At 42.2% G+C, this 27,432-nt stretch overlaps 1 protein-coding gene and 1 long non-coding RNA gene across 2 annotated transcripts in view; both read left to right on the top strand.

Annotated features, from left to right (window-relative positions):
* LOC132988758 (glutamate receptor 1-like) overlaps positions 1-27,432 on the top strand; it is a 78,091-nt gene that overhangs the window by 49,092 nt on the left and 1,567 nt on the right. The window contains exons 11-18 of the mRNA XM_061056329.1: positions 1,940-2,155; positions 2,445-2,565; positions 2,654-2,798; positions 9,035-9,233; positions 9,734-9,981; positions 17,434-17,548; positions 24,139-24,273; positions 26,747-27,432. The exon at positions 26,747-27,432 is cut by the window's right edge and continues 1,567 nt beyond it. Coding sequence (XP_060912312.1) covers positions 1,940-2,155; positions 2,445-2,565; positions 2,654-2,798; positions 9,035-9,233; positions 9,734-9,981; positions 17,434-17,548; positions 24,139-24,273; positions 26,747-26,941 — 1,374 coding nt within the window. The 3' untranslated portion in view covers positions 26,942-27,432. The remainder of the gene's footprint in view (positions 1-1,939; positions 2,156-2,444; positions 2,566-2,653; positions 2,799-9,034; positions 9,234-9,733; positions 9,982-17,433; positions 17,549-24,138; positions 24,274-26,746) is intronic.
* Positions 5,632-8,396, top strand: LOC132988805 (uncharacterized). Its single transcript, XR_009675863.1, has 2 exons — positions 5,632-5,754; positions 7,341-8,396. It is a non-coding gene; the product is annotated as an uncharacterized LOC132988805 (long non-coding RNA).

Genomic DNA, 27,432 nt, shown 5'->3' with positions numbered 1-27,432 from the left:
AAATGAAAGGTAGCGGCAAACAATGACTATGAGGTGACTGGCAAGAAGTGCAAAGGAGCTTTGAAACTTGGGACAATGGCCATCAAAGCTGCTGAGTCCAACATGAAATCTGAACCACATCAACGTTACATGGTGCTAAGTGATGTGAACACTACCAGACCCACAAAAACCAAACCAAACCACCAAACCAAAAACCACACCAACCAAACAACACAAACCACAAGAACCAAATATATCAAACCAAACAACACAAACCTCACAAACCAGACTAACCAACACATATAACACACCAAACCAACACAACCCACACAAACTAAACCAACAAACCAAAACACACTAACCAACACAAACAACACAAACCACAAGAACCAAATCACACTAACCAACACAACACAAACCACCAGAGGGGCACAGATGGCCTAGCGGTTAAGCTGGCCACAAACTAGATGATTTTATAATCCTAACTGATTTTTAAAATGTAGGAGAGCACAGACATATGGACATTTTTCGCCGATTTTTAATCTTAGAACCCTCCGACTGCACACACCAGACGACCGTGAGACCACACGCCTGCTATTTGTTACCACGATGACCATGACAGCGCCAATTTCAGATGTCACAGAAATTTGCGTGATTAAACTTGACTTTGGTAGATAAACAAACATGAATGACGATCGTCGGCAGCTGGCTGTCCTGCCGTGCACTCTGTTGTGTAGCGAGAAACAAAAAACAAACACCTTGCAGGAGATGTTATAAAGACACAAGCTGGTCTTCTTTTCTACTCAGCTCGGGGCTCAGTTGTGTTTATATTTGCTGTTGAAGTGCAAAACATCCGGTGGCTTCCTTGTCCGCTCGCTCTCATTGGCTGTTGCAGATATTTCCGTTTGAAGCAGGCCGACTAGGAATCAGGAAGCTCCGACTCGATCAGGAGCAGTAAAATAATCATAGTGACACCGCACACTTGAGGATTATTCTGACAAAAAATCGTATGCGACAGGCCTTGAATCGGGACACTCTCCCCTGATCGTCGGGAGGGGCAAATCGGGCCCAAAATCGGGGATACAATCGTCTAGTGTGTGGCCAGCTTTAGTTGGTGCTCCAAGTACAGAGGCTGTAGTCCTCCAAGCCGGCAGTCTGGGGTCAAGTCTGACCTGTTGCTCTTTTCCTTCATGTCATTCCCACTCTCTCGGTATGCCTGCTCTTTCCACTGTCTGTTACGATTTGTCCTAACTGATCCCACTAGCAGGGCCTGCAGACAGGGTAAAGGGGAAAAGGAGATAGCAGGAAACACTGATGAAAAGTACCAAAGACTTAAATAAACTGAGGGCAGGTTGGGGTAGGCAGGTGGAGAGAGGCTGGGAGGTGTGGCTGAGGCGCTGGAGTTCACAGGTGGAAGAGAAAAATTAACACAAATCCAAATTAGTCGAAGGAAAAATAATAAAAGAGATGCAAAAGGTCACAAGATGCAAAAAATCATGACAGTTGAGTCAACTTTACCACAGGAGCAGCAGAAAAAATCAGGCATGGAAGGGTTCAACCAGGGTTTTCAAGAAGCCACTTTGTGAAATGAGGAGCAGAAGTGTGTACCTGGAGCTCCAGCACCAGGAAGCCACGCCCACCCTCTGAACACACAGCAGAGAGTCACCACAGCAGTACAGGGACATACAAAACGAAAAACTTCAGAACCAACACACTGTGCTTTCAAAATAAAGTCAAATAGCCCAAATATAAATCCAAAAAAGAAGAGCTACATTGATCTAGATACAAAGTCCTCTCTTTCTCTCTCTCTCTCCCTCTCTCTCTTTCTCTCTCTCTCTCCCCCCTCTCTTTCTCTCTCTCTCTCCCTCTCTCTCATTCTCTCTCTCTCTCCCTCTCTCTCTCTCTCTCTCTCTCTCTCCTCTCTCTCTCTCCCTCTCTCTGTCTCTCTTGTTCTCTGCAGAAAGCTGACGTTGCAGTCGCCCCTCTGACCATCACCTTGGTGAGAGAGCAGGTGATCGACTTCACCAAACCCTTCATGTCTCTGGGAATCTCCATCATGATCAAGAAACCCACCAAGTCCAAACCAGGGGTCTTCTCCTTCCTCGACCCGCTGGCCTACGAGATTTGGATGTGCATAGTGTTCGCCTACATCGGAGTCAGTGTGGTGCTTTTTCTGGTCGGTGATTTGAACGTTACTCAGAATAGAAGCAGCATGTTTAAGGCGTTTTTTTTGTTAAAGAAATACTTTTATAATCTGCATTAATATGAAAAGACTTTAGTGTGACGGCTCTGACACTTCGTACATGTCTGCACGTGGCGGCCTCGTACGTGATTGTGCGTGGTGGCCTCGTAGGTGTTTGTGCGGCCTTGTACGTTTCCGTGCAGTTTTTAACACTTTGTTTGTTTGTGAGTGTTTTTATTTTTTATTTCACGCTGATGGTCGTCGTGTCTCCTGTGGGTCTCAGGTGAGTCGTTTCAGTCCGTATGAGTGGAAAGGAGACGAGTCTGATGATGAAGATGAAACTCTGCCCTCGTCTTCCTCTCGACGAGTTCTGTCCTCGTCTCAGTCTGCAGGTACCTCATCACCTTCAACAACATGGCTTTAAACGTCCTCCTGTTTTCTTCTTTGACACGTCAAACAGAGGAACCAGGATTTTTTTTTGTGATTGTTTCACAGGGTACTCCCAGAACCAGAACCAGAACCAGAACCAGCAGAAAGAGAAGGAGACTCCAGAGTACACCAATGACTTTGGGATCTTTAACTCTCTGTGGTTCTCTCTCGGGGCCTTTATGCAACAGGGCTGTGACATCTCGCCTAGGTAACACACACACACTCACGGATACACTCACGGATGCACGCAGGCACACACACACACCCACACACACATAGTTTCTTGCAATGCTGCGTCGTCTGATCCAAAAGGAGTCTCAGCTCCCGGCTTACCTAGGGTCTTGGTACACATTTTACGTGATAAAACGGAACAACAGTGGATTACTGTTAACAAAGCTGCTAAGCTAGATCAACACAAGAGCAAATCTTATCTAAGTTTCCCAACTGATCACTGCAGTCTATCCTGGAAGCTAGGAGAAGGGATTCACACCTCAGGTCCTCAAAGGAAGGGAGGAACTCACACCTCTCAGACAGCTCGCTATGCAACAGTTATGAGGACACACGCTCAACTGGAAAAATGGCTAAATTGTTGTCTCAAACAACAAAGAGCACACAAAAATAATATAAAACTACTCAACTCACCAAAACACAACAACACAACTAAAACACAACTTGATGGCTGCTTTGCTTGAAATGAGAAGTCAATGTTCAAAACAAATACATTTCTTCAGGATAAAACTCTGGATTAAAGCAACAAACTAGTTCATTGAGAAAGTCGCCTTGGCTGCATCATTATGTTCAACAACAAAGACACAAACTAAGCCACAGCTTGCTGTCTGCTTTGAATAAACAACAAGCAAGAAAGGTAAATCTTCAAAAGAAAAGATAATTTTACCTCAATAAAAATCTCTTTTAGGATTAAAAATTCAGATTACTGTGCATTAACAGTGCAATAAAGATGGTTTTATTGAAGGCCTCACACGGGGCACCATTTGTTGGGGTTTTATCTAGTCAAATTTGGTTATATTATTAATAATTATATTTAATTATTTATTAATATAAATAACAATATCATTAAACTATGTTTAATTGACTCGGGGGCACCACCCTGAAACCTGGGAAAAATAACCAAAATATCACTAAAATCAGTCTCAAATTAGTTACTTAATTACTAATATTATTAATAATGAATAACTATATTTAATAAATTGAAGCCGTGAAATCTGTACACAAAGCCCTCGCACCCAGCTTATATCACAATGTAAATACACCAGTAATCACAAACAGCTGCTCTCTTAAATTATAACATAATTTATTTAAACAAAGCAACATCAAACCAAACTCAATGAACTTAATCAAACAAATAACTATTACAAACTAATCTAAGCAAACAAACATTATCAAGCAAACAGCATGGCACGTGTGTGTGTGTGTGTGTGTGTGTGTGTGTGTGTGTGTGTGTGTGTGTGTGTGTGTGTGAGTGCTGATGTGTGTGTGTGTGTGTGTGGAGATGAGAGAGAGAGAGAGAGGGGGGGGGATAGAGGGCACCATGAGAGCACCATGTAAAGCTACGTCACGTAGGTACAAAATGGTGGACAAAGACAAAGGAAGCCGTGTGGCGGTCTGAGCTCAGGACTTTGATTCAACGGCAGGTACACTGGTCTTTCTGATTGTAGATGCCGCTGACTGAAAGTAAACTAGCATAGCATTGAATGAAAACACATAGAGGCGAACATGGCAGTTCAGCAACAAAAACAAATGCAGCAGCTTTCAGCAGATAATAAACAGAATGTGACGTTCAGTCAACAATAATGCACAATTATCAATTGTTTAAAGATTTATTTTTGGACTTTTTATGCCTTTAATGGAGAGATAGGACAGTGGATAGAGTCGGAAATCAGGGTGAGAGAGTGGGGAATGACATGCGGGAAGGAGGCCACAGGTGGGATGTGAACCCAGGCCGCCCGCTTGAGACTACAGCCTTCTAACCACTAACCACCAGCGCCCCCACAATTATCAATTGTTATAGAATAAACCTTCCTAAACTATTCTGTGCCCAGACTAAAGCCTTACTTGGAATCACTTTTCTGATGACTCTTTCAAGCTTCGGTTGGTCTTCAATCTGTTGAATCAACAGATTCAGGCAGGTTTCCGTGGCAGATGAAAAGAGACGGCAGCAGGAGTCAGATTTGAGACAAGGGCAATGCTCAGTTGTCTTTCTGGGGGCAGGAGTAGATTTTCCTTGGTGTATTCTTCTTCAGGTAACAGTGGCTGTCTGTAGCACTCCTGTCCAGTTGCGTTCACCGACATTGACGAGAATAATAGGAAAGAGTCTCTCTGTGCTCGAACCAGATAGTTACTGATTGCGCCAAAACTCCTAAAACAGGCCTTGGAGGTAGGCCAGGTTGGAATGCGTGTCTCCCATGAAGCTGGAAGCTTGTGAAGAGAGGTATCCTCTGGTGTAGGGAGACCACACGTGAAGAGATCGAACAATGAGAGGCGGCTGCTTTTGTCGACCCTACATGCTGGGAGTTTCTTTGTATTAAACCAAGTAGCATCCTCCGTACAGTGAAGCCAACAGCAGCACTGTAAGCCTGCATTATCTCCAATGCCCAGCAGGGGGCGACTCAACTTGTTGTGATAAAAAAAGTCTGTGTGCCTGATACACAGAAAGATTGTGCTGCTTTTGCGCACATTCAACATTTGACAATCAAAATTGTCAAAAAGACCCCGTCCTATTTCATCAGTCTTCAGAAACACTCACAAAGGGTTAGGGTTAGGGTTAGGGTTAGGCTAACCCTAACCCTAACCCTTCATTTGTTAAAGGGTAGGTCTTCTTTCACTGTAAATCTGCCTCATTGTAAAAGGAGTGTAACTCACAGAGAGGGGGCACTAACAGCCACGCAGTTAGAGTGAATAATGAGCGTCTGCTAAGTATTTATAAGAGATGTGACGCTCAAACTTTCCAGAGATCAGAAAAACACTTCCACCCCTGTGTGCCTTCAAAATAAAAGCTCTGTAAATATGACTCATGGATATATGAATATAACTGGGGCTTGAATCAGACCGGGGCTGTCAGCGGGTCCACACTTCATCCACATTCACCTTAACAAGAGCTAACTGTGTTTGTATCTGAATATCATCAGAGCTATAATCAATAGCTAGTAGTTTATGTATGTGCCTTTGAACTTCTATGTTTTGTAATAGTTGTTCTGGCAGGCCGCCAACCCACGATCCGGTGGGGAGGGGGTAGGGGTGGGGTGGGGGTTGTTCTGGCAAGCCGTCAACCGACGATCTTGAGGACCCTAGGAGAGCTCAAGAGCTCCCAGGAAAGTAGGTGGTTAGTGACTGAGATTTATAGATAGATACATGCAGTAATATGATGTACTGTATATGCACAGAGAGAGAGAGAGAGAGAGGAGCTCAGGGTGCCAGTTCCCCCGGTAGTCTAAGCCTATAGCAGCATAACTAAGAGCTGGTCTACACCAGCACCAGCCCTAACAATAAGATTTATCAAAAAGGAAAGTTTTAAGTCTATTCTTAAAAATACAGACTGTGTCTGCCTCCCGGACCCCGGCTGGAAGGCGGTTCCAGAGGAGAGGAGCCCGATAACTGAAGGCTTTACCCCCCATAGTACACTTGGAGACTGTAGGTACCACCAGCAGGCCTGCACTCCGGGACCGCAACACTCTCGAGGGACAGTACGGCACTAGTAGCTCCTTCAGGTAAGATGGTGCCTGGCCATTTAGAGCTTTGTAGGTGAGAAGAAGGATCTTGAATTCTATTCTAGACTGTATAGGGAGCCAGTGCAGAGAAGCCAGGACAGGAGTGATGTGGTCCCATTTCCTGGTTCTGGTCAGTACACGAGCTGCAGCATTCTGGACCAGTTGAAGAGTCTTTAGAGATTTGCCAGAGCACCCTGACAAAAGAGAGTTACAATAATCCAGTCTGGAGGTAACAAATGCATGAACTAGTTTTTCTGCATCACTTTGCGACAGGATATTCCTGATCTTGGATATATTACGAAGGTGAAAGTAGGCTGTTCTTGAAACTTGACTGATGTGAGAGCTAAACGACATATCTTGATCAAAAAGAACTCCTAGATTCCTAACAGTGGTGCTAGATGCCAGGCTGATGTCACTAAGGACAGTCAAATCACTAGAAAAAGTCTCTCTGAGGTTCTTAGGGCCTAGCACAATAACTTCAGTCTTGTCTGAGTTAGGTAGCAAAAAATTTCTGGTCATCCAGGTCCTAACGTCCTTAAGGCACGTTTCTAGCTTACATAACTGATTGGTGCCATCGGGCTTCATTGATACATAAAGCTGAGTATCATCTGCATAACAATGAAACTGTATGGAGTGTTTCCTCATAATATTTCCCAGAGGAAGCATATATAATGTAAAAAGAATTGGTCCAAGCACTGAACCTTGTGGGACTCCATGGCAAACTTTAGTGTGCATAGAGGACTCATCATTAACATGTACAAACTGAGATTGGTCTGATAAGTAGGATTCAAACCAACTTAAAGCAGTCCCTGTAATTCCAAGCAAATGCTCCAGTCTGTACAACAGGATCCAATGGTCAATGGTGTCAAAAGCAGCACTAAAATCCAACAAGACGAGCACAGACAGAAGTCCCCTGTCTGAGGCTAGAAGTAGATAATTTGTAACTCTAACTAGTGCAGTCTCAGTGCTATGGTGGACTCTAAATCCTGACTGGAACTCCTCAAATAAACTGTTGTCTTGGAGAGTGAGACTAAGAGACGGAGCAGATAGGAACCAGTTATGGAGAGATTTATTCTGAGAGAATCAGACCCTGACTGTTCTGATAAAATGTTGATTAATTCCCTAGGTAAACATTTTTAGAACTTTATGCTCTCAGTCTGTTATCTCAAGTTCTTTCCACACAGCATGACGTTCATTTAGTCAATTATGGTCCATTTAGAGTCAGAGACCAGGAAGAGGGGAGGGGTAATAACATATTTACCCTTGGGTACAAAAATTGTTGCTTGTGGCTCATAAACCATAAGATGATAACAGAGGACGTCCATAAAGCAGCATGTGTCGTCAACATGCTCTAAAGCCTGTACACTTGCAGAAACACCTTCACCTGAACATCATGCTCACCTTAAAAAAGGAAACGCCACAGAGAGAGAGAGAGAGAGAGAGAGAGAGAGAGACGACAAGCCGTACCCAAAACATAGAAGTTCAAAGGCACATACATAAATTCACAGATATATATAAATACTGCACTTATTCATTCAGACATATCATCGCTCTCTCACACACACACACACACACGCACAGCGTTCAGCAGATCCAGCATAGAGACAGCCTCGGGCGTTCACACATCAGTAACATACAGCTAACCCGGCAGCACGTCACCCAGGATTCTACATGTTCCATGTTAACGTGTATGTGTGTGTGTGTGTGTGTGTGTGTGTGTGTGTGTGTGTGTGTGTGTGTGTGTGTGTGTGTTTGTGCGTGTGTGTGTCTCAGTGTGTGTGTTGATGTCTTTTCTCTCAGCCTCATTAAAACAATGTCCCAGTCAGATGTCACCTTAAATAAATTATTATTATATTACATACATTAAAGGTCACATATTCTCCTCCTCTTCTACCAGTGTAACACAAACCCACCTGGGGGAGGGGCTACTGCCCTTTGTGATGTCATGAAGGGGAAATCTCCAAACGGTCTGTTTGAGCACACATTTTCTGAAAAGTGGAGCAGGTAAAAGACGGCGAGGATGGACTTTTCTCATCATTGGGGGGTTTGTAGACGGACTAGAGACACATATTAGAGTTAGAGCAACATGGGGAAGAGGATTTTAAATAATATGTGACCTTTAAACTTATGAATCTACTGGCTGCAGTATAGGTCATAAGCTCCGCCTCCTCCTAACCGATGAGGGATGAGTTGTTACTATTTTAGACGGTAGCTGGTGTCAAATTTCTTTAAAAATGAAAAAAGTTACATCAATGAAATCATTACTGTGGTTAAGCTCAAGACCATTTATGGTATAATAACATGGACGTAGTATCAATGATGTCGTAAGTGGTGTGTGTGTGTGTGTGTGTTTCTGTGTGTGTGTGTCTGTGTTTGTGTGTGTGTGTGTGTGTCACAGGGTCACCTTTAGACTGACTGGTCATGCCTGCAGGGCTGAACGCTCTCCGAGTGTGAATGTGTCGATGTATTTGATGCTGATTGGAGGTATAGACGTTGGTGTTTGCTGCGTCCCTGCAGGCTACACCTACTGTAGTAAATATAGAAAAACAGTCAACATATTATTGTCTGCAGCTCAGCCAACCTCACACACTGACTTGTTCGATTTCATCACAAACATAACTTATATGTCATTTTGATTACAGGACGGAGATGCACAAAATAAACAAAGAGGTTTTTGTTTACAGATTTCGTATTGCATTCTTCTCCTTGTTTTCTCCAGGTCACTATCAGGTCGAATCGTTGGAGGAGTTTGGTGGTTTTTCACCCTCATCATCATCTCCTCTTACACAGCTAACCTGGCAGCCTTCCTCACCGTGGAGAGGATGGTTTCCCCTATAGAGGGTTCAGAGGACTTGGCCAAGCAGACGGAGATCGCCTATGGTACCCTGGACGGAGGCTCCACCAAAGAGTTCTTCAAGGTGAGTTCTCCCTGTTGTTTCATCCAATCATCATTCTCTACACATTTTTCATGTTAAAAGTTCCTAGAGACAGAAATGATCAAATAAGATGGTTGAAGGAGTTCAAGTTTTGTTTTAAGACATTTTTTACACAAATAATGAGTGATTGACTGACATTAAATCAAAATCCATCATTGATGTTAAATTATGTTTTCATTCTGGAATATAGAAATGCAGACAGGAAGTCTTGTGTCCACTTCCTTTACGATGGTTTAATGGCTCCACTGTTGATCTCTATCAGCCAATAAACTTTTATAATAAAACTTGAATTTATGCTCTTTCTGTATTGGAGATCTTTTTAAAGATTTGTCAAAATGTGCTCTATATTTTTATGCAGCGTGGCTATTTTACGGTTTAGATATTGAAAACCTTTAAACCATCCAAAATTGCCGGTAGAGTTAAAGGAAGACCTTCATGTCATAAACATATTTTGTTGTCTTCACTATCTACTCCTATGTCAGCGATCAAAGATAGCAGTTTTTGAGAAGATGTGGTCCTACATGCGGAGCGCAGACCCCACAGTGTTCGTCAAAAACACTAATGAGGGTGTGATTAGAGTCAGGAAGTCAAAGGGGAAGTATGCCTACCTGCTGGAGTCCTCCATGAACGAGTACATCGAGCAGAGGAAGCCCTGCGACACCATGAAAGTGGGAGGTAACCTGGACTCTAAAGGTTACGGAGTGGCAACGCCCAAAGGATCACCTCTCAGGTACACTCTGAATGTCCGGGCAGGGGGGCCGTCAGTGTGGGGTCAATGTTAGTGTCCTGTTTTATCTGTTTTTGTGAGAAATTACATAATCAGACAAACATGAAAGTAATTTTTCTCTAGAGTTTGTTGGCTATCTGAATGATCTAATGCTTTTTTATACACACTCCAGGACAGTAGATGGTGTGATGCACCTTTATAAAGTTTAAGGAAAATAAATACCACAGATTCACACATGATCTAGTTTGAAGATGTTTTCTTATTTCACAAAATAAATGTAAATATATTGGAAAGCATCATTTACTGAGTCTGCATCGCTCAGTGAAAAAGGTTTGATACTATGGTGACTCCACTACAGGAGAGACACCTGATGCATTTATCTAGAATCAAAAATCCACCATCGGGAGTTAAAGAATGTTGTCACCATAAATATTGGAAAAGGAATATTTACTTTACACTAAAACACAGAATGGAATACTTTAAATACAGCAGTACTCAGCATATGACGTGATTAGTCGTCATCCACGTTAACTAGCACCAGAATTATTTCTCTGTTAAACTGAATATTAATATATTTATATGACCTCAATGCTGGTCAAATGTTGGTGTGACCTGTAATACAGCCGCGCACCATTAGTGGGGGCTGTAGCTCCGGTTAATTGGTCGGCTCTCCTCACTCTACAGGATATAAACCAACAGGAACAAATACAGATCGTGTCTCGTATCACGGAGCGCTTTGTCAGGACGTTGATCTAGAAAGTGGAGATTAAGTTATGTGTAGGATATATACTGTATATATACATTTATATAGTCCATATACAGAGAACGATGAGTAACCACCTTCAGCACAGACATGTGGACATCAACCTGCAGGGAGGATTTAAGGCTGGAGGTGCTAACACTGCTAACGTTAGCCACACTCTGCAGACCAAATTGTAGTATTTACCTGCAGATGCAGTGATCCTGTATGTAGCTGTGTGAAATAAACTCTCTTCAGTTTTGACTGTTTATGGAGTGTTTCTTAACTTCAGACACGTCTCATTTTAAAAGTGGGTAAATCGACTATGAAACATCTGTAAGCAGAACCACTCTGAACACAGTGCTTTACAGCTATTAACACATGAATGAATTAAACATCATTTATTAACCTTCAGAAAGCTTTGTAAGACAACTTACGTCTGGTGTGTTTGTCTTTGTATTATTTAGAGGGTACAACTTTATAGATTAAAAACATCTGTCAAATCTGTACTCATGAAAACATAAGAACTAGTTAAACTCTGATTTATTTTGAGACTTTCCTGACACGTCTGTCTGTCTGTCTGTCTGTCTGTCTGTCTGTCTGTCTGTCTGTTTGGCTGTCAGTCCCTTAATCTGTCTCTCTGTCTGTCTTGTCTCTCTCTCTTTTGTCTTTGTTATTGTCTGTCTGTCTGTCTGTCTGTTGTTATGTAATCTGTTATCCTGTCTGATTGCCAACCTGCCTGTCTGTCTGCCAGAATACCGACGTCTATCCATCCATTCATCCATCCACCCATTCATCCATCCATCCATCCATCCATCAATCTTTATTTGTATAGCGTCAACTCATAACAAGTGTTATCTGGAGACACTTTACAAAAAGCAGGTAAAAGACCTTACTTATTGCTATATTACAAAGACCCGGCCTATCCATCATGAGCACTTTAGCAAAGCAGCAAAAGTTACAGTGGTAAGAAATACTGCCTTATTAAAAGGCAGAGATCTTTGGCCGGATCCCCGGCTCATGACGAAACAGCCTTCACAGGCCTAGACTGCGCCGGGCTTGAAAAAGGGATTGGGGGGGCTAGTGGTGCAGTGGTTGGTGCGCGCGCCCCATGTATGGAGGCTGTAGTCCTCATGGCAAGCAGCCCAGGTTCGAATCTAGCCTGTGGCTCCTTTCCCACATGTCGTTCCCTACTCTCTCTCCCTGATTTCCAGCTCTGTCCACTGTCCTGTCTCTCCATTAAAGGCCCAAAAAGCCCAAAAATTAATCTTTGAAAAGGGAAGAACCCTAACTCTAACCCTACCAAGAAAATATGTGATATATATATATATATATATATATATAGAGAGAGAGAGAGAGATAAGAGCTCAAGGTGCCAGTTCCCCCGGTAGTCTAAGCCTATAGCAGTATAACTAGGAGCCGGTCTACACCAGCACCAGCCCTAACTATAAGATTTATCAAAAAGGGCAGTGTATTCTTAAAAATACAGAGTGTCTGCCTCCCGTACCCCTGCTGGAAGATGATTCCAGAGGAGAGGAGCCCGATAACTGAAGGCTCTACCTCCTATAGTACATTTAGAGACTGTAGGTACCACAAGCAGGCCTGATAACTGAAGACTCTACCTCCCACAGTACATTTAGAGACCGTAGGTACCACGAGCAGGCCTGATAACTGAAGGCTCTACCTCCCATAGTACATTTAGAGACCGTAGGTACCACGAGCAGGCCTGATAACTGAAGGCTCTACCTCCCATAGTACATTTAGAGACTGTAGGTACCACGAGCAGGCCTGATAACTGAAGGCTCTACCTCCCATAGTACATTTAGAGACTGTACCACGAGCAGGCCTGATAACTGAAGGCTCTACCTCCCATAGTGCATTAAGAGACTGTAGGTACCACTAGCAGGCCCGCATTCTGGGAGCGTAATGTTCTCGAAGGGTAGTACGGAACAATTAGCTCTTTAAGATAAGATGGTGCCTGACCATCCATCCATCAATACGTCCATCCATCATACATCCATACATCCATACAGCCATTATCCATCTGGTCAGCGATGAATCTTTCATGGTCATTGCTGCTGTCAGATAAAAATACTCTGCAGGTGTAACCCTAACAGAAGTCCATGTTTTACTGACCACATAGAAACGGACAATGAAGACCAATAAGAGAGTGTTGAGGTTAAAACGTCAGCATGATGTAAAAACGTGAAGATTGTGAGATTTATTTTGACCTGACAGCAGCATTTGAAAGCCCTGATGTTGGATTTCTTTGTTTCAGACATTTTGAAGATTGTCCTTTTTATTATCAGATGTTCTGTGAGGGAACATTTGGTTTTTTCTGCTTCACATCAGCATTTTTCAGCCAACCCAGAGTCCGAGAAAGAGGAGATGCTCCAAAAATGAGATTTGAACATGTTGAATGTGGTGACTCGTATGTTCTTCTCTGTAACAAGGTTAATTCATGGGAAACTTAGTGTGTTCCACAAAGACACAAACAAAATTACTTCATATTTGCATTTGAGGGAAAACATTTAAAGGTAATAATTGAAGGATTTTGCTCCACAGTTAATAATTGTTTTCATAATGACATTTAAAAAAATAAAATAGACCAATGGGAGTGACTCACCTTCTGTGTCTGCTGTTTTCTCTATGCATGGAGCGTCGCATGCAGACAGAACAAAATCATTCTCCATTATTGGAAAGACAGAAAAACAAGGTGTCAGTATTCAACATCAGTTGCCTAGCAACACAGTTGTTCCAAACCACTTAAATACAAACCAAACTGGATAATCATGTTAAAAAACTGCACACATTGAATCCTCTCTGAGCAGACTGCGGACTCTGGGTTGGGCGGCTCTGACGGTTTCCTGAGCTCATTTCACTGATGAACTACTTTAACAAACATCTGCTGCTGTAGAAGAAACACTGCTGCCAAGACTACAGATGAATGTGCTTCTGTTCTATGTGGAACATTTGGAGGGTTTTGTTCCAAAGTGGCATTGTGACCAATCCGATTTATCCACTGATACATAGGGATATCAATATTAAGAAATTCTGACTGAAACTTTGATCCATGTGAGGTTAACAAATATTTAAATCCATTTATTGTCCACTGTAACAACTAATTGCCTTTTATTACTGAGATCTCCTTGATTTTTAACCTTATTAATGCATGCACAACCTGCAGCATTATGAGTGCATTTGTCACTTGTCCATGCACCACGTGTGTTACTGGAGGATACCACTAGAGGGCCCACCAGAGAGCTCCGGCTGTTCATAGCTTACATCACACACATTAGGGAGTTTCCGACATGTCAAAGCTTGTGGAGGTTAGTATCTGTTAATGTTAAGATAAAGAAATGAATAAAAGCAGCAGCCCTCACTCTGTAGAATAATAATAATACATTTTATTCATAACGCACTTTACATTTAAAATTTAAAAGTGCTACAATTAGAATAAATACCAGAAGAATACGTTGGTGAATCTGATGGAGAGTCTTCTTAGAAATCTTTTAAAGAAGAAGATATTGGTGAATGAGGCTCAATGACTCATCGTATACATGTGGATCATTACAGACTCAGTTTATCACTTTAAAGGTGCACTGTGTAGATTTGGTTGTTTAACAGTTCGATGCTATATTTTCTGAACTGAATACACAAACTTTATTTAAAGGATAAAATGTCTCCCTGATCACTGTTTAGAGCTTAAAGAGCCCATATTATGCCCTTTTTGGAGTTTGTATATTTAATCTATGTACCTACTTTTGTAGGTTCACAATAGCTAAAGTTAAAAAAAAGTGTCTGTTTTCATGTACTGCTCCTCCTTGCTCCCTCTACGCTCTGAGTCCGTCAGCTACGCTCTGCTGAGCCCACACTGTTAGACCCCACATGGGCCAAGTCTGCTCTGATTGGTCTGCCGATCCGCTCTGTCGTTATTGGTCAGTTGCTCAGCACGCTTCTCGGAAATTGCAACATGAGCTGCAGGGCTTGCCACAACGAGGCAATCGGCTTAGATCAGTGATCTCACACTGACAATGACACCGCACTGACAATTTTTTATGGAGGGGGGCTAGAACCGAGCGTTACATGCAGCTAATGCTACAGCTAACAGGAGGACGTAGGAGAAGCTGCGTTTCCGCAGACTTTGAATTTTTGCACATAGATGTGCCTAAACATGCACAGGATACATGGAAAACACACTAAAGGGCATATAAAACCAGAAAAAGCATAATATGGGACCTTTAAATCTACCTGGAGAGTTTTTCACTGCTGCAGGCCCAACACTTACAGGGACCGCATGTTCCTCTGAGGACAGTTTGTGTATAGAGTTATGAACATTTACCACATAATCTGTACATTTCTCTACCAAAACTCCATGGTTCACCTTTACGGACGTTTTCACATGAGGCACGATAGTTTCGTACCGGGCCCAAGCATGATTGCTCTCCCTCGGGTCTCTATTGTGAAACCACCCAGAACTTTCTGACAGGGTTGTTCATGCTGCTGTCTTCACTCTGACACATCCCCTCTGACACTACACTGCCCCCCACTGTTCATGTCAATACTGCAGCTTGCGTCTAAGTCATGTTAATTTTTGAGAATATTAACAGCCCACGCTCCAAACAGACAGAAGAACACCATCATGCCTACACGAATACTTGGTTAAAAACAAGAATATCTTATGACTTCGGATTACCTGCCTAAGATAATAGTGAGAAAAGAAAGACGTCACTCTGAACAAAGTTTAACCACACATTCAAGAAATTTAGTTTGTTTCCAATGTGATGTTGATCAGTTTTCTTGAAAACTTCTGAAGGAACTTTGATGCACAAGATTTTTTGTGCATATTTCATGTGGATTTCAAGTTTTACACTAAACTGTTATTCAAGTAATCTACACAATGCACTAAGGAACAAAACTCTCATCTGCTATCATCACATTTAGTGATCCACGTTTCTTCACCCATGACTTTCACTTCTGTAGTTCTTGAGCTTTGGTCTGCACTGGTACATAAAGAGGAGCAACAAGAAACTGGAGGGCATTAGTGTAAGCAAACTGACAACCTTTGAACACCTGTGTAAAAGACAGTTTTACCTTCGCTTACCTTTATTACACCTGAAGTTATTACCTGCACATTCCAATCGGTCTTTATGTCCAAACATTTCACTGTTGTTCCTGATTTATGTATCAGCGGAAAAATTTAAATAAATGCAAGTAAAGGTTTGCTGTCATCAGTAATCGGATATATTTGTTGTTTTTCAACCCAGACCATATTAAGATCTTGTTTTACCATCACTTAACCAAATCAAACAGCTGATCAATAGACTTTAAACAAGCTAGTGAAACAATTCAAACATCGAAGTCATGAGAAGAAGTTCCCATGATGTACTGGCCCTCAATTCTCTCCTCCTCAATTATCCCCTAAAATCTTAGATCAGTCAGAAATCTCCTCACATTAACCCAACTTTAACTAGTCCCTGTCCTCCAAGTTTGCATTGCCAGAAAAATACTAAAGAAGAAATTCAAAGAGAAATTCTGTCAAATGGTTTGTGATGAAACATTGGATCATTTTGGACTTCCTCTGAAATCAACAAAGTCTTAATTAGTCAGGGCGACTGAATTAACCTCCTTTCATTTATTCCTCACATCCTTTGTCTTTAATTGGTCAAAAACAAGATCACATTTTAAAGCTGTGAAGATTTATGTTCGAGCTCAATGACAACTTCTCAACCAAACCAAAGACAGCATGCCTTAATGCAGCACCATCTAACGGGCAGAGAGGTAAAGAGATAAATTTGGCTTTCAGTCAAAGTGTAAAGATAAGGATGACTTGTTTTTAATAAGAGGCAGGATGGTAGATCACACTTTGGTGGATTTGGTGGATCAGACTTTGTTTTCTAGCAGCAGCAGTCCCTCTTCTGCAAGAACAAGAGTGAACATTGAAGTCAATACTGGTACAGCTGCAAAGCCTAAATGAAAGCCACAAGGGTCTACGTTGAAGAGAGACGATGATGCCAATCACAAAGTACAACTGAAGTGCTCTGCCTGAGGCCGCTGATATACTCTATAATTCAGAAAGGGTATTATTGATGTCATGAAAAATGTCTTCTTCAATGATGAATACAACAAATGGACTCTCTTTAGAAATGAGGAAGCCTGCAGGTCACAGTTAGACCCTCTTTCACATAATCAACCTTTTAAAAGATGCTAAGAAGCCTGGTTTATAGTCCCCCATAGAACTGAAGACTTGAAGCACTGAATGATTCTGTCATGAAAAAAAACTCAGCTCGGGGCACTGGTGGCGCAGTGGTTAGTGCGCGCGCCCCATGTATGGAGGCTATAGTCTGCCAAGCGGGCGGCCCAGGTTAGAATCCAGCCTGTGGCTCCTTTCCCGCATGTCATTCCCCACTCTCTCTCTCCCTGATTTCCGATCCTATCCACTGTCCTCTCTCTCAATTAAAGGCACAAAAAGCCCAAAAATAAATCTTTAAAAAAAAAAGCTCAGCTCAGTCTTTCACAAAATAACCATGTGGACACACGACTTTGAAGGTTGGGAAACAACATTTTGATGAGGTCTGGGTTGCACAACATTATAGAGCTATTAAATCCTACACTAATAATAACATGCTCGTCGTATGTAGACACATGTAAATGTTTGGTCGTCTTCTCATTAACACCAAGTTCCCTTCTATCCCCTATCACTATCATCCCCGTAGAAACCCTGTTAACTTGGCCGTATTAAAACTGAACGAGCAGGGCCTGTTGGACAAATTGAAAAACAGATGGTGGTATGACAAGGGAGAATGCGGCATCGGGGGAGGGGACTCCAAGGTCAGATCACCGTAACCCCAGCGGGTAACGACAGGCAATGGTACCACCGGGTAACTGGCAACAACTCCCAACCTTTAAAGCAATTGTAAAACACTCCGGATGGCCCCATCTGAATATATACTGGAACCTTCTCTTAGATTTTAAAGTTTCTCCTTTGGACTAGGAGGCGCTTCGATCCCCATAGTTACCTTTCTGAGGACTTTTTGAAGAACAGACCAGATTCTTTGGACCGAGGGGGTATTTTATAAACTAAAACAGAAAGTAGGGCCAACCTTTATTACAGAGATCTTCCCGTTTGAAAAAAGACAACAGCAGCATATTCTGCAGATATGTCCAATGAAACATATATCAGATTTCAGAGCCGGGATGTGTTTCACAATCATATTTTAAACAAAGAGAAACATCAACTGTAGCAGAAAATTAGCTTAAGGGTTTTTTGAATGTTAAAACAAAGAGATGCCACAGCTGCATCCTTTGGGGTTTTGGTGGGAGAGTCGTATGGGAATCATTAATGTAACGTCGGGCCAAGGTCATCTGGTGAGAAGTGCGTCCGTCTTTACGGCACTAGTTCACACAGCAGCCTTCAGATACAAAGCAGCCAGTTAGCCCGTCTCTGTACTGTTTGATACAATGGCTGAATCTAACAAGAGATAGAGAGAGAGAGAGAGAGAGAGAGAGAGAGAAACAAGTGTAAATCCCTGAAGATCGTTGTCTCATGTTTAGCAGCTGCGGCTGCAGAAAGTCGTCTAACCCGAGTAATGTCTGAGGTTTGACACAAATAAATCAATAAATCCATCTGACACCAAAAAGTCGTCTCTTTCCTCGTCCATCTTCAAGTTAGCTTTTTAAGTTTGAAACCTTACAAACTGATCTCAGCTAGCATGTAATAAATGAGCCCCTCCAATGTAGACATTAAGCCCCGGCCTGTAGTCATCATGGTTACAGATGAATACACAAACACATACTCTACATGCTAACAGTTAGCTATCAACGAGCTGTAGACGCTAGTAATATTCCTGGTCCTCGTCAGCCGGTTCTTTAGCTTCTCATGACGTCTTTGTTGCTTCTCCGCCCTCTGATCGTCAACAGATGTTGGTTATCTAAGAGGGGAGGAACTAACAGCACTGTGTGTGTCTTAACCCAGTGCAGTTGCATTCAGAGACCTTAGTGGGCACCAAATCGCACCAAACTAAAGTCCTACATGTTTTTGCCTTGAATACAAATAACATAGTGTTTGAAAAGACAAGTTTGTTTTAAAGGTTGGGCCTTTCTGTTTTTCTTATCCTTTGTAAAGAAGCTGGGTCACTATCTTTGGTTTACTATTATCATTAAAGTAAACTGCAGCTATTATGAAATAAGTATACACCTCGGGTTAATCCAACATATATGATCAATATAAACCCAAATGGCTCTCTAATGTACCCCCTCTGGTCGTCTAGCCTCTGATGTCAGCTCCTCGCTCACAGACAACCACAAAATGTAAAAGTTTTCTCCTCCACAAAAAAACCCTGATGATATACTGAACAGCTTTTGAACTTCAGACTCAGTAAACCCGGAGTGTTTTCAGCCCTTGCCGGTTACCCAAAGTGATATAGTAATACACATCTCGCACGTAGGGAGTCAGGATTAACCAAGCTAGATGGAGTATTAAAGCATATCACTTTGACATTTTCTGAAAGTGTTTATCTGTGATGGTGCCTGTTTTCTGTCTGTTCATGTTCTTCTTCTGTTGTTGTCGAGCTCTTCTCTGTAGCTAATCAAAGCATCTGTACTGCCAATATCAGCCGTGCTCAAATCACTGCTGCTGCGCCTTTCGTAGCGACTACAGCCCCGTTTCTGTGCAGCTTAACAATAACATAAGATAACATGGAGGTGCATAATGTTATTTATGTTATTTCCCCCCCCCTTCCTCTCATGATTTGTGAAGAATCCCAGTAAACCTAGCAGTACTGAAGCTCAATGAACAAGCCGTCTTAGACAAGTTGAAAAACAGGTGGTGGTATGACAAGGGGGAGTGTGGACACAAGGACTCCGGCAGAAAGGTCAGTTCGGGAGGTCGCTTGGCCTGCTCCTGAGGTCATGTGTTGGTTCACCCCGCCCACTTTTCCCACATCAGATACAAAACCTCAGCAGCTACACTCTGAAAAGAAAAGTTTTCTTTGTTTTCATCTTAATCGAAACATTCTTGTGTTGAGATTTAATTTGATTGAGTTTAATCGTCTTTTCCTCCATGTTACTCTCTTTCTTTCTTCGGGCTTTGTCTCTTGGTTTGGTTCTCGCTCCAAAGTGTGTAGCGCCGTCTGACCATAGACGAACGTCATGACATATTTTAATCTCAAACATGTCATCTTCAAATGCATCATAAGCTCTTTTAACCACCAGGTACTAAACTTAAATGTGATTCCAAAGGAGAAGCTTTTAGTGGTTTTACCCCCAAAGGTGTGTCAGTACACTATGACATCACTGGTGGGAGTGGTCACCTGTGCTCAGATGGACTTTAAACTTTCAACCAGAGCGGACTCTAACACAAAGATCGATCGTGCTCTGAGGGAGCGTCCTGAGATCGTAGTGCAGAACGTCAGTTCATCTTTACAACTTGTTTAAACGCTGTTCACAAGCCGTTCACACGCCGTTCACACGCCATTCACACGCCTTTACAACTTGTTCACACATCGTTCACACGCCGTTCACATGCCGTTCACACGCCATTCACACATCTTTAAACGCTGTTTACAAATCTTTACAACTTGTTTAAATGCTGTTCACACGCCCTTCACACGCCATTCACACACCATTCACACACCATTCACACGCCTTTACAACTTGTTCACACGCCGTCACACATCTTTACATGCCGTTCACATGCCGTTCACACGCCGTTCACACGCCGTTCACACATCTTTAAACGCTGTTTACAAATCTTTACAACTTGTTTAAACGCTGTTCACACGCCCTTCACACGCCATTCACACACCATTCACACACCATTTACACGCCTTTACAACTTGTTCACACATCATTCACCCGTCGTTCACACGCCGTCACACATCTTTACAACTTGTTTACACCGCCCAATGCCCAGCTTTCACCATCGGGCCGTATTGTCCCTGAACCACCGCCTGATGCCCAACCACTTACATCAAACTGTGTCGTCCCCACTACCACCGCTGTCCTCGTTCATGCACGACCTGCTCCGACCTCAGCGGGGAGGAAATGTGGACAACAGGAACGAGAGGAATACAAAGGATAAATCCTTCCAGCATATGATCTTTAGTAAAGCGTCTCCAGATGAATTGATGCTTTAAAAATAATGATTGATTTATAAAATGACCGTTCACACATCTTTACATCTCATTTACACGCCGTTCACACGCCGTTAACAGGTTAGATATGAAATATTAACAGGTACGCTGTAGATGTGCTGGTTGGTGGTTTTTGTCTAATGTTCTGTTCCTGGAATCACATGGTAAACTGTAAAATCAATCAAGCAATGTTATATACAATGATCATAAATGATGAGATTCAGTTTTCAGTTCAGTGCCTGATGGTGAAAAAGAATCTGCTGTTTTGATGATAGTTATTTTTGTTTCTGTAAAACTTTATATTTTTAGAGTGTAAAGCTGCTCAGCTGACCGTTCTGGAGAAACGGAGACGACATGAATACACTCCTGTTCTTTCTGAGGGCATGAAAAACCTTATTACTCCAACCCGAGAAGCTGCCCATGATTTCATCACTCACTTTCTGAAGTTTAAATCCCATCAAACTTCCAGATCAATGTATGCTAATTGAAGAGAAAATGAGCTGGGCTTCAGCCAATTGTGACAAAGCGGACCTTTTGGAGATAAGGGCTTTTCATGTCTCCAGATGAGAAGATTTCTTCAGAGGCTTTTCTCTGCTCAGTCGTCTTTCTGTTCTCCAGAATAATCTGTGGTCAGCACACCGCTGGAAGCAGCCGCAGACAGACGGACAGAGAAATCACTGAAAATTTGACTTTTTACATCTCAGTGCTGACTGCCCATCGTTGAAACATTCACATGAATGATTTTAGATTCTGCTTGTGGTGAAAGAGACAAACCCTGACCCAGAGAGTAAACTGTTCTCCATCAGAAACACGAGCTAAGATTAGGGTTACGTTCTGTATGTAAAAAGTCAGATTTTCAAAACTGCTGACATGTTTTCTCTCCCTGTCTCTCTCTCTCTCCCCCCCCCTCTCTCTCTCCCCCCCCTCTCTCTCTCTCTCCCCCCTGCCCCCCCTCTCTCTCTCCCCCCTGTCTCTCTCTCTCTCCCCCCTCCCCCCCCCCCCTCTGTTTACGGCTGCATCACTAAAAGATCTGAGACTACTGACCACAGCTTTCCCACCCCTCCTCTCCCTCTCTGACACACACACACACTCACTCGGATGTTTTTGTCTCCAATCTGTCATGTGCTTCCTGTTTGTAAATCTGTGCAGCAGAGGCCAAGAGGCGAAAAATCACATTAAGACGCTTGATCAGAAATTAATGAGCATGTTCAGATTTTAATCAGTTCGTCATGAAAATGTGAGAAATACTCGATTTGATTTCCTGAAGAGAGATCAACCCCTAACCTCAATCATCTGTTCAGCGTAATGTTAACCTTCTTTTATTTATTTAATTAAATGTTAACGGCGAATAAATAAAACGCCCGAAAGTGAAAACGACTCGTTTTCTTTCAGTCCTGTTTGAAATAAAACATTTTTGCTGAACATGACAGTTTGGAGAGGAAAGCCCTCTGATTGGCTCTCCTCCACCTTACAAAACTTCCTGTGTAACAAAGAAGCCACGCCCACTGTTTCCTACTGTTGGTGTTTCTGAATGGGCTGCATGAAATTAGATGAAACGCTAAGCCACGCCCACCAAAACCAAGAGTGCATGTGGCAGGAGAACATACCGCCACGAATTTCATGAGAAACTCCACAAACAATCAATTTCCCTTTTTGTAACGAATGTTTTACTGAAATGGAACATTTCATTTTGAAGTATTTAATTTGTCTTAAGAGCTGATAGTTTGATATGAAATGAGAAAGGTAACATTCTTAAATGATAAAAGTCAGCCTCTCTGATTTATTATGAATATAAAACAGTGAGCTGTGAGAAAGGTGTCGTTTCTCTCTCCGTGTCCCTGGACAAACATCATTAGTGATCTTTGTTTTCAACGTTTAGTTTACGCTGTTAGTGCATGAAACTGCATGCAACAAATAATTACATATGAACTGTCAAAGGCTGTGATTATCTTCATTCACTTTTAAAACTTAAGGGACACACTAGTTTAGCAAGGTCCTACCCTGACCTTGATCCTGACCCTCCTAACCCGTACCCCCCAGTGCCTCGGGGCCTAAGAACCCCTGAGTTCCCCACTCGTAGCTCTCCTTCCTATCTATTTGTACTTATTTGAAGTTTTTATATCTTATTTCAAAACCCTTAAATACCAGTTCCCAAATGAAACTGGTCCCCCTTCCCCAGCCCCATTCTTTGTTCTCATGTCTTGATTCTTTCATTAATATTAGAAAATGTACCACTTTAAAAAGCAACACTTAATTCTCCTGTTTTAAACAATCACGTTCGACATGACCTTAAAGAGATGAGAATACCCATGAGCCTCAGGCCCAGTTAAGTAGTATTTAATTTCACACCTATCAGTTTGCAGCACAGCTAACAACCTGAAGTAGAGCAATAAATAACAGTATCATCTGCATGTAATTAAAATGTGCATTGGTAAAATTGGGACAGATACTGTAAACATATAATGTGAATAACAGTGGCCCCAAGATTGAGCCTTGTGGCTCACCATGTTTTGGTTGGACATCTCTGGAAGTAATGCCTTCCATCTGCACACATTGTGAACTGTTTGATAAATAATTTACAAACCAACCTACAGATTGTTCAGACTGTCCAATAGTGTGCAGTCTATCCTTTATAGTTACATGGTCAACGGTATTGAAGGCCTTCGACAGGTTGATAGAAAAAGGCTGCACAGTGTTCCCTATCGTCCAAGGACTCAAGAAAATCTCTGGCTACTTTTAAAGGTGTTTTCTAAGACCTGACGGATGGACGGATACAGTTAAGTTAGTCACTTACAGTCCACAGTCTTAGCAAAGACAGGAAGTTGTCTTTAAAAGTGTTGGGTCTCCTCCTGTAACACTGGGAGGCAAATGTAAATGAAACTTCATGTTTCAGGCCCTGTGGGACTGTGCATGATGCTGAAGAAAAATAATGAACGATTAGTTTGAATAAAGGGACTTCTACAAACTGGCTTCCACATGCTGATTAATGTTTTCTGTTTTCTCTCTTTTCTCGTCCGAATTTTAATTCTTGTTTAAACAACTGAAACTTAAGAAGATTGGATTCATAACATAATTTAGTGAATTATTACTTGGGATGATTTTTTGGGTCAGACTTTCTTTAAAGGTCTCATGTTCCCTCTCTATCACAGCCTTTGACAGTTTAAGAAGTTTCAGTTAGAAAGATGAGATTTGCTTCACCAGTTCATTGTCAACAGTTTTCTAACATTAGTGATGAACATCAGCCAATCTCTATTGGCTGTTCCTGACCCCGCCTCTCTATGCTGACAGGACAAAACGAGCGCGCTCAGTCTGAGCAATGTAGCGGGAGTGTTTTACATCTTGATCGGAGGTCTGGGTTTGGCCATGCTCGTGGCTCTGGTTGAGTTCTGCTACAAGTCCCGCATCGAGTCGAGGAGAATGAAGGTGAGTCCCTCTGAAAGTTTGTACCTAAGACATCCTGACGTTAAGTTCTTCTTTATCGTCTTTTTATCAACAACTTTTACAAGATCCATTCTTTTTATATTTTTTAAATTTAATTATTTATCTATTCCTACCAGCTTCAGTCTTCTTTACTTCTTACCGCCACCTACTGTTGGTCAGCAGAATAACATAAAACCAACAGCAGGATGTCGTCTCTTCTTCCATTGGATGATTCAAACAAAAATAAAATGAAGAATAAAAACTTCTAGTTAAAAGGATGAACTATAAACACAACGATATAAACGTTAACTATGGTAACTGCATATCAGGAGTTTGTTTTTTTTAGTTTATCACATGATTTTTTTTTAAGTGTATTTATTGTTAATCTATCCATCGTGGGGGTTTGTCTTTCTAGATAAACTTATACTTTAGTTTTCCTGTGGCTCCAGATAAGTTAAAGTCCAACAATCAGGACCTCCGTCTGTGGAGCATATCCAGCTCTATAATCTGAAAAGCAGTTAATCCAATGCTCTGCTCTTTATCGCCGGCGTCTGCATGTGATGAAACTCGGCTCATTATAGACAATGGTGGTTCAAAGCGAGACTTTGATGGACTCCTCCAAAGGAGCAAACAAGTCATTAGAGACGTTTTCTTCTCAGCAGCAGTACCAGTGTGTTCGCTCTCTCTCTGCTGGACTTTTGTTATTCTCCTCACATTTTGTGTCTGAGCACGGAGTCGTGAAGAGCTCGCTGAAGGTGCTGCTGACAAAACATGTGAGGAGGGTTTCATCAGTCAGAGCGGAGCAGAGCGAGGTTACACTGCGGTTACCTGCTGCATGTTTTCACACTGGAGTTGTGCTGCACACAGGTGAAACAGTCAATACATTTATATATACATTGTATTATTCTCTGATTCATTATTGATACTCTTATATAAATACTGCAGTGAGTTCTCTGAAGACATGCTTCTGTATTTTACTGCCAACTGGCTAAAACTGGCTCTGATCTAACCTCCTGTCACTTTATGAAGGTTTGACTTTTAAACTACCCTAACCCTAATAACACAAGTGTGGATGTGGTAACAACACATGAAGTAAATAAACGCCATAAATCTGAGCTGAAAGGCTGCAGCGCTCATTGGACCCAATAAAGAAACTGATGATTTACATCTCTGACGGGCGCTGAGAGTCAGCAGCCTGTTGCAGCAGCTCCGACTCACTTTCACCTTATTTGCTGTGTGTGATGATGTCAGGATTCGGGCTACATTTAAGTGTGAAAAATTGCATATTCTTCCTTTAAAGAGAGAGAGGTGGGTTAGAGACTAAAGAAGACAGAGAGAGAGGGGTACAGTTTCTCCCAGTGTTGAAGACATTCACAGGTTGACTGATGTGGATTGTAAGCTTTTAGCCTTCTGCAAGGGGGATATGAGTGTTTGATTTTGCTGCTCACATGTGGGTGAGCTGGCTCCAATCTGCTTCAGTAAATGAATAAACTTGGATTTATTTGTACTGATCTGCCAGACGACTCCTCATTGCAGCCATGAAAGAGCGAGGGAGTGTGGGCGACTCTGAGGCCTGATACAGGATATTAACTCTGGATTCACATCATTACATTAACTGAGAGAGGGAGGGAGGGAGAGAGAGAGAGAGAGAGAGATTCACTCTGCAAACTCAAAAAGGACTTTTACTTTTAATCACCGGTCGTGATCACTGGATACACACAAACATATTCAACACTGATTTCCTCACAGCGATGGTGGTTTGAAATCTTCAAGTGAGCCAGAGGTGGATTTGTTAAAGGGACAGGTGGGTGGAGGGACAGGTGTACGCAGGTGCTCTTAAAAACAGGAGCTTGGTTATTGTCATCTAGATGCTGATCTGCTCAGGGTTAGGGTTAACCCTAACCCATTTTCTGTCACATCAGGGTAGAAACACGTTAAGCATATTTTTGGACTGCATTTAAGTTCCATGATGTTAAAACTGATAAACATTCTGAATAATCTCAGATAAATCCGGGTTCTAAGACATCATTCAAAAACACTTTTTTAACTTTGCCTGTTCTTTAGTTTCAAATAAATGTTGTGATAGTTTTCAGAACAGTCATGGTGAAAATATAGAGAATCTACTAACAGACATTTCCACACACTTGTGTATCACCAATTTCTCAAAAAGTGGACCAAGGAGCTAAAGATGGGACTCTCAACAGCATTAAACCCTGAAAGCAGTTACTCTTCATATTATAAGTTTACATCTGAAAATTATGACAGTTTGAGAAAGATAAGAACGATGACCGACTTGCGGAGACAATGAATGAGTGCAAAGAAGCCAAGAAGCTAAATTTTGAGTGAAGGGAGATGAGAGGATTATAAACAAAGACAAAAATAAACCTTAATGAAACGAGTTAATCTTCTGAATACCTCACAGGATTGATTTCATGTCCCAAAATATTTCTGACTTATGTATTTTTCTCCTATTCAGGAACTCATTGATGCCGCCATAGCGAGTGGAGGAGCAGGTGGGGGCATGGTAGCAGGAGGTTTTGGAGGAGGAGCGTCAGGGCTCGGAGGTGAGAACGGCCGCCTGGTGGCACACGACTTCCCGAAGGCCGGGGTTCAAGGTTTACCCTGCATGAGCAAAACAACTGGCCTGGGACTTTCGTCCACGGGCATGTGATCAAAACGGAGACCCAACTGGACAGAATGCTCCATTCTGACGGCCTGTCAGCCTGAGGAAGGGATGGAAAGAATATGATTGGATGGCAAAGAAGGAAAGACACAAAGACGCACGACCAAAGAGATAAGGAGGTGTGAATGTCTGTCAGGAAGAAAGAGGAGTGTTCATGTTCACCTTGACTGGACTGAAAACTATAGAACTCTGATGAACAGCGAGCACCTGAACACAACACAGGAATGCACACACAAGCAACTGGACTTAAAAAGTGAATCTACTTTTTCTACAACGATGTCTTAAACTCCTCGACTCCTGCAAGATAAGAACACAGAGGAGATTTTATAAAACTTCTTAATGCACAGAGTCTTCTTCTCCTCCCTTCACCTCCTCTTCTTTACATCCTCTTTCCTCCCTCCCTTTCCCTCCTCTCCTTGTGCTCTGGTTCACTGAAAGTGCCGTCACGTGTATTAAGTGTTGGACCTTGAAAGAGTTGG

This window comes from Labrus mixtus, chromosome 14, assembly GCF_963584025.1.
Source record: "Labrus mixtus chromosome 14, fLabMix1.1, whole genome shotgun sequence".
NCBI lineage: Eukaryota > Metazoa > Chordata > Actinopteri > Labriformes > Labridae > Labrus > Labrus mixtus.
Note: the sequence above shows the minus strand (reverse complement) of the source record. Positions and strands in the feature narration are given on the sequence as shown.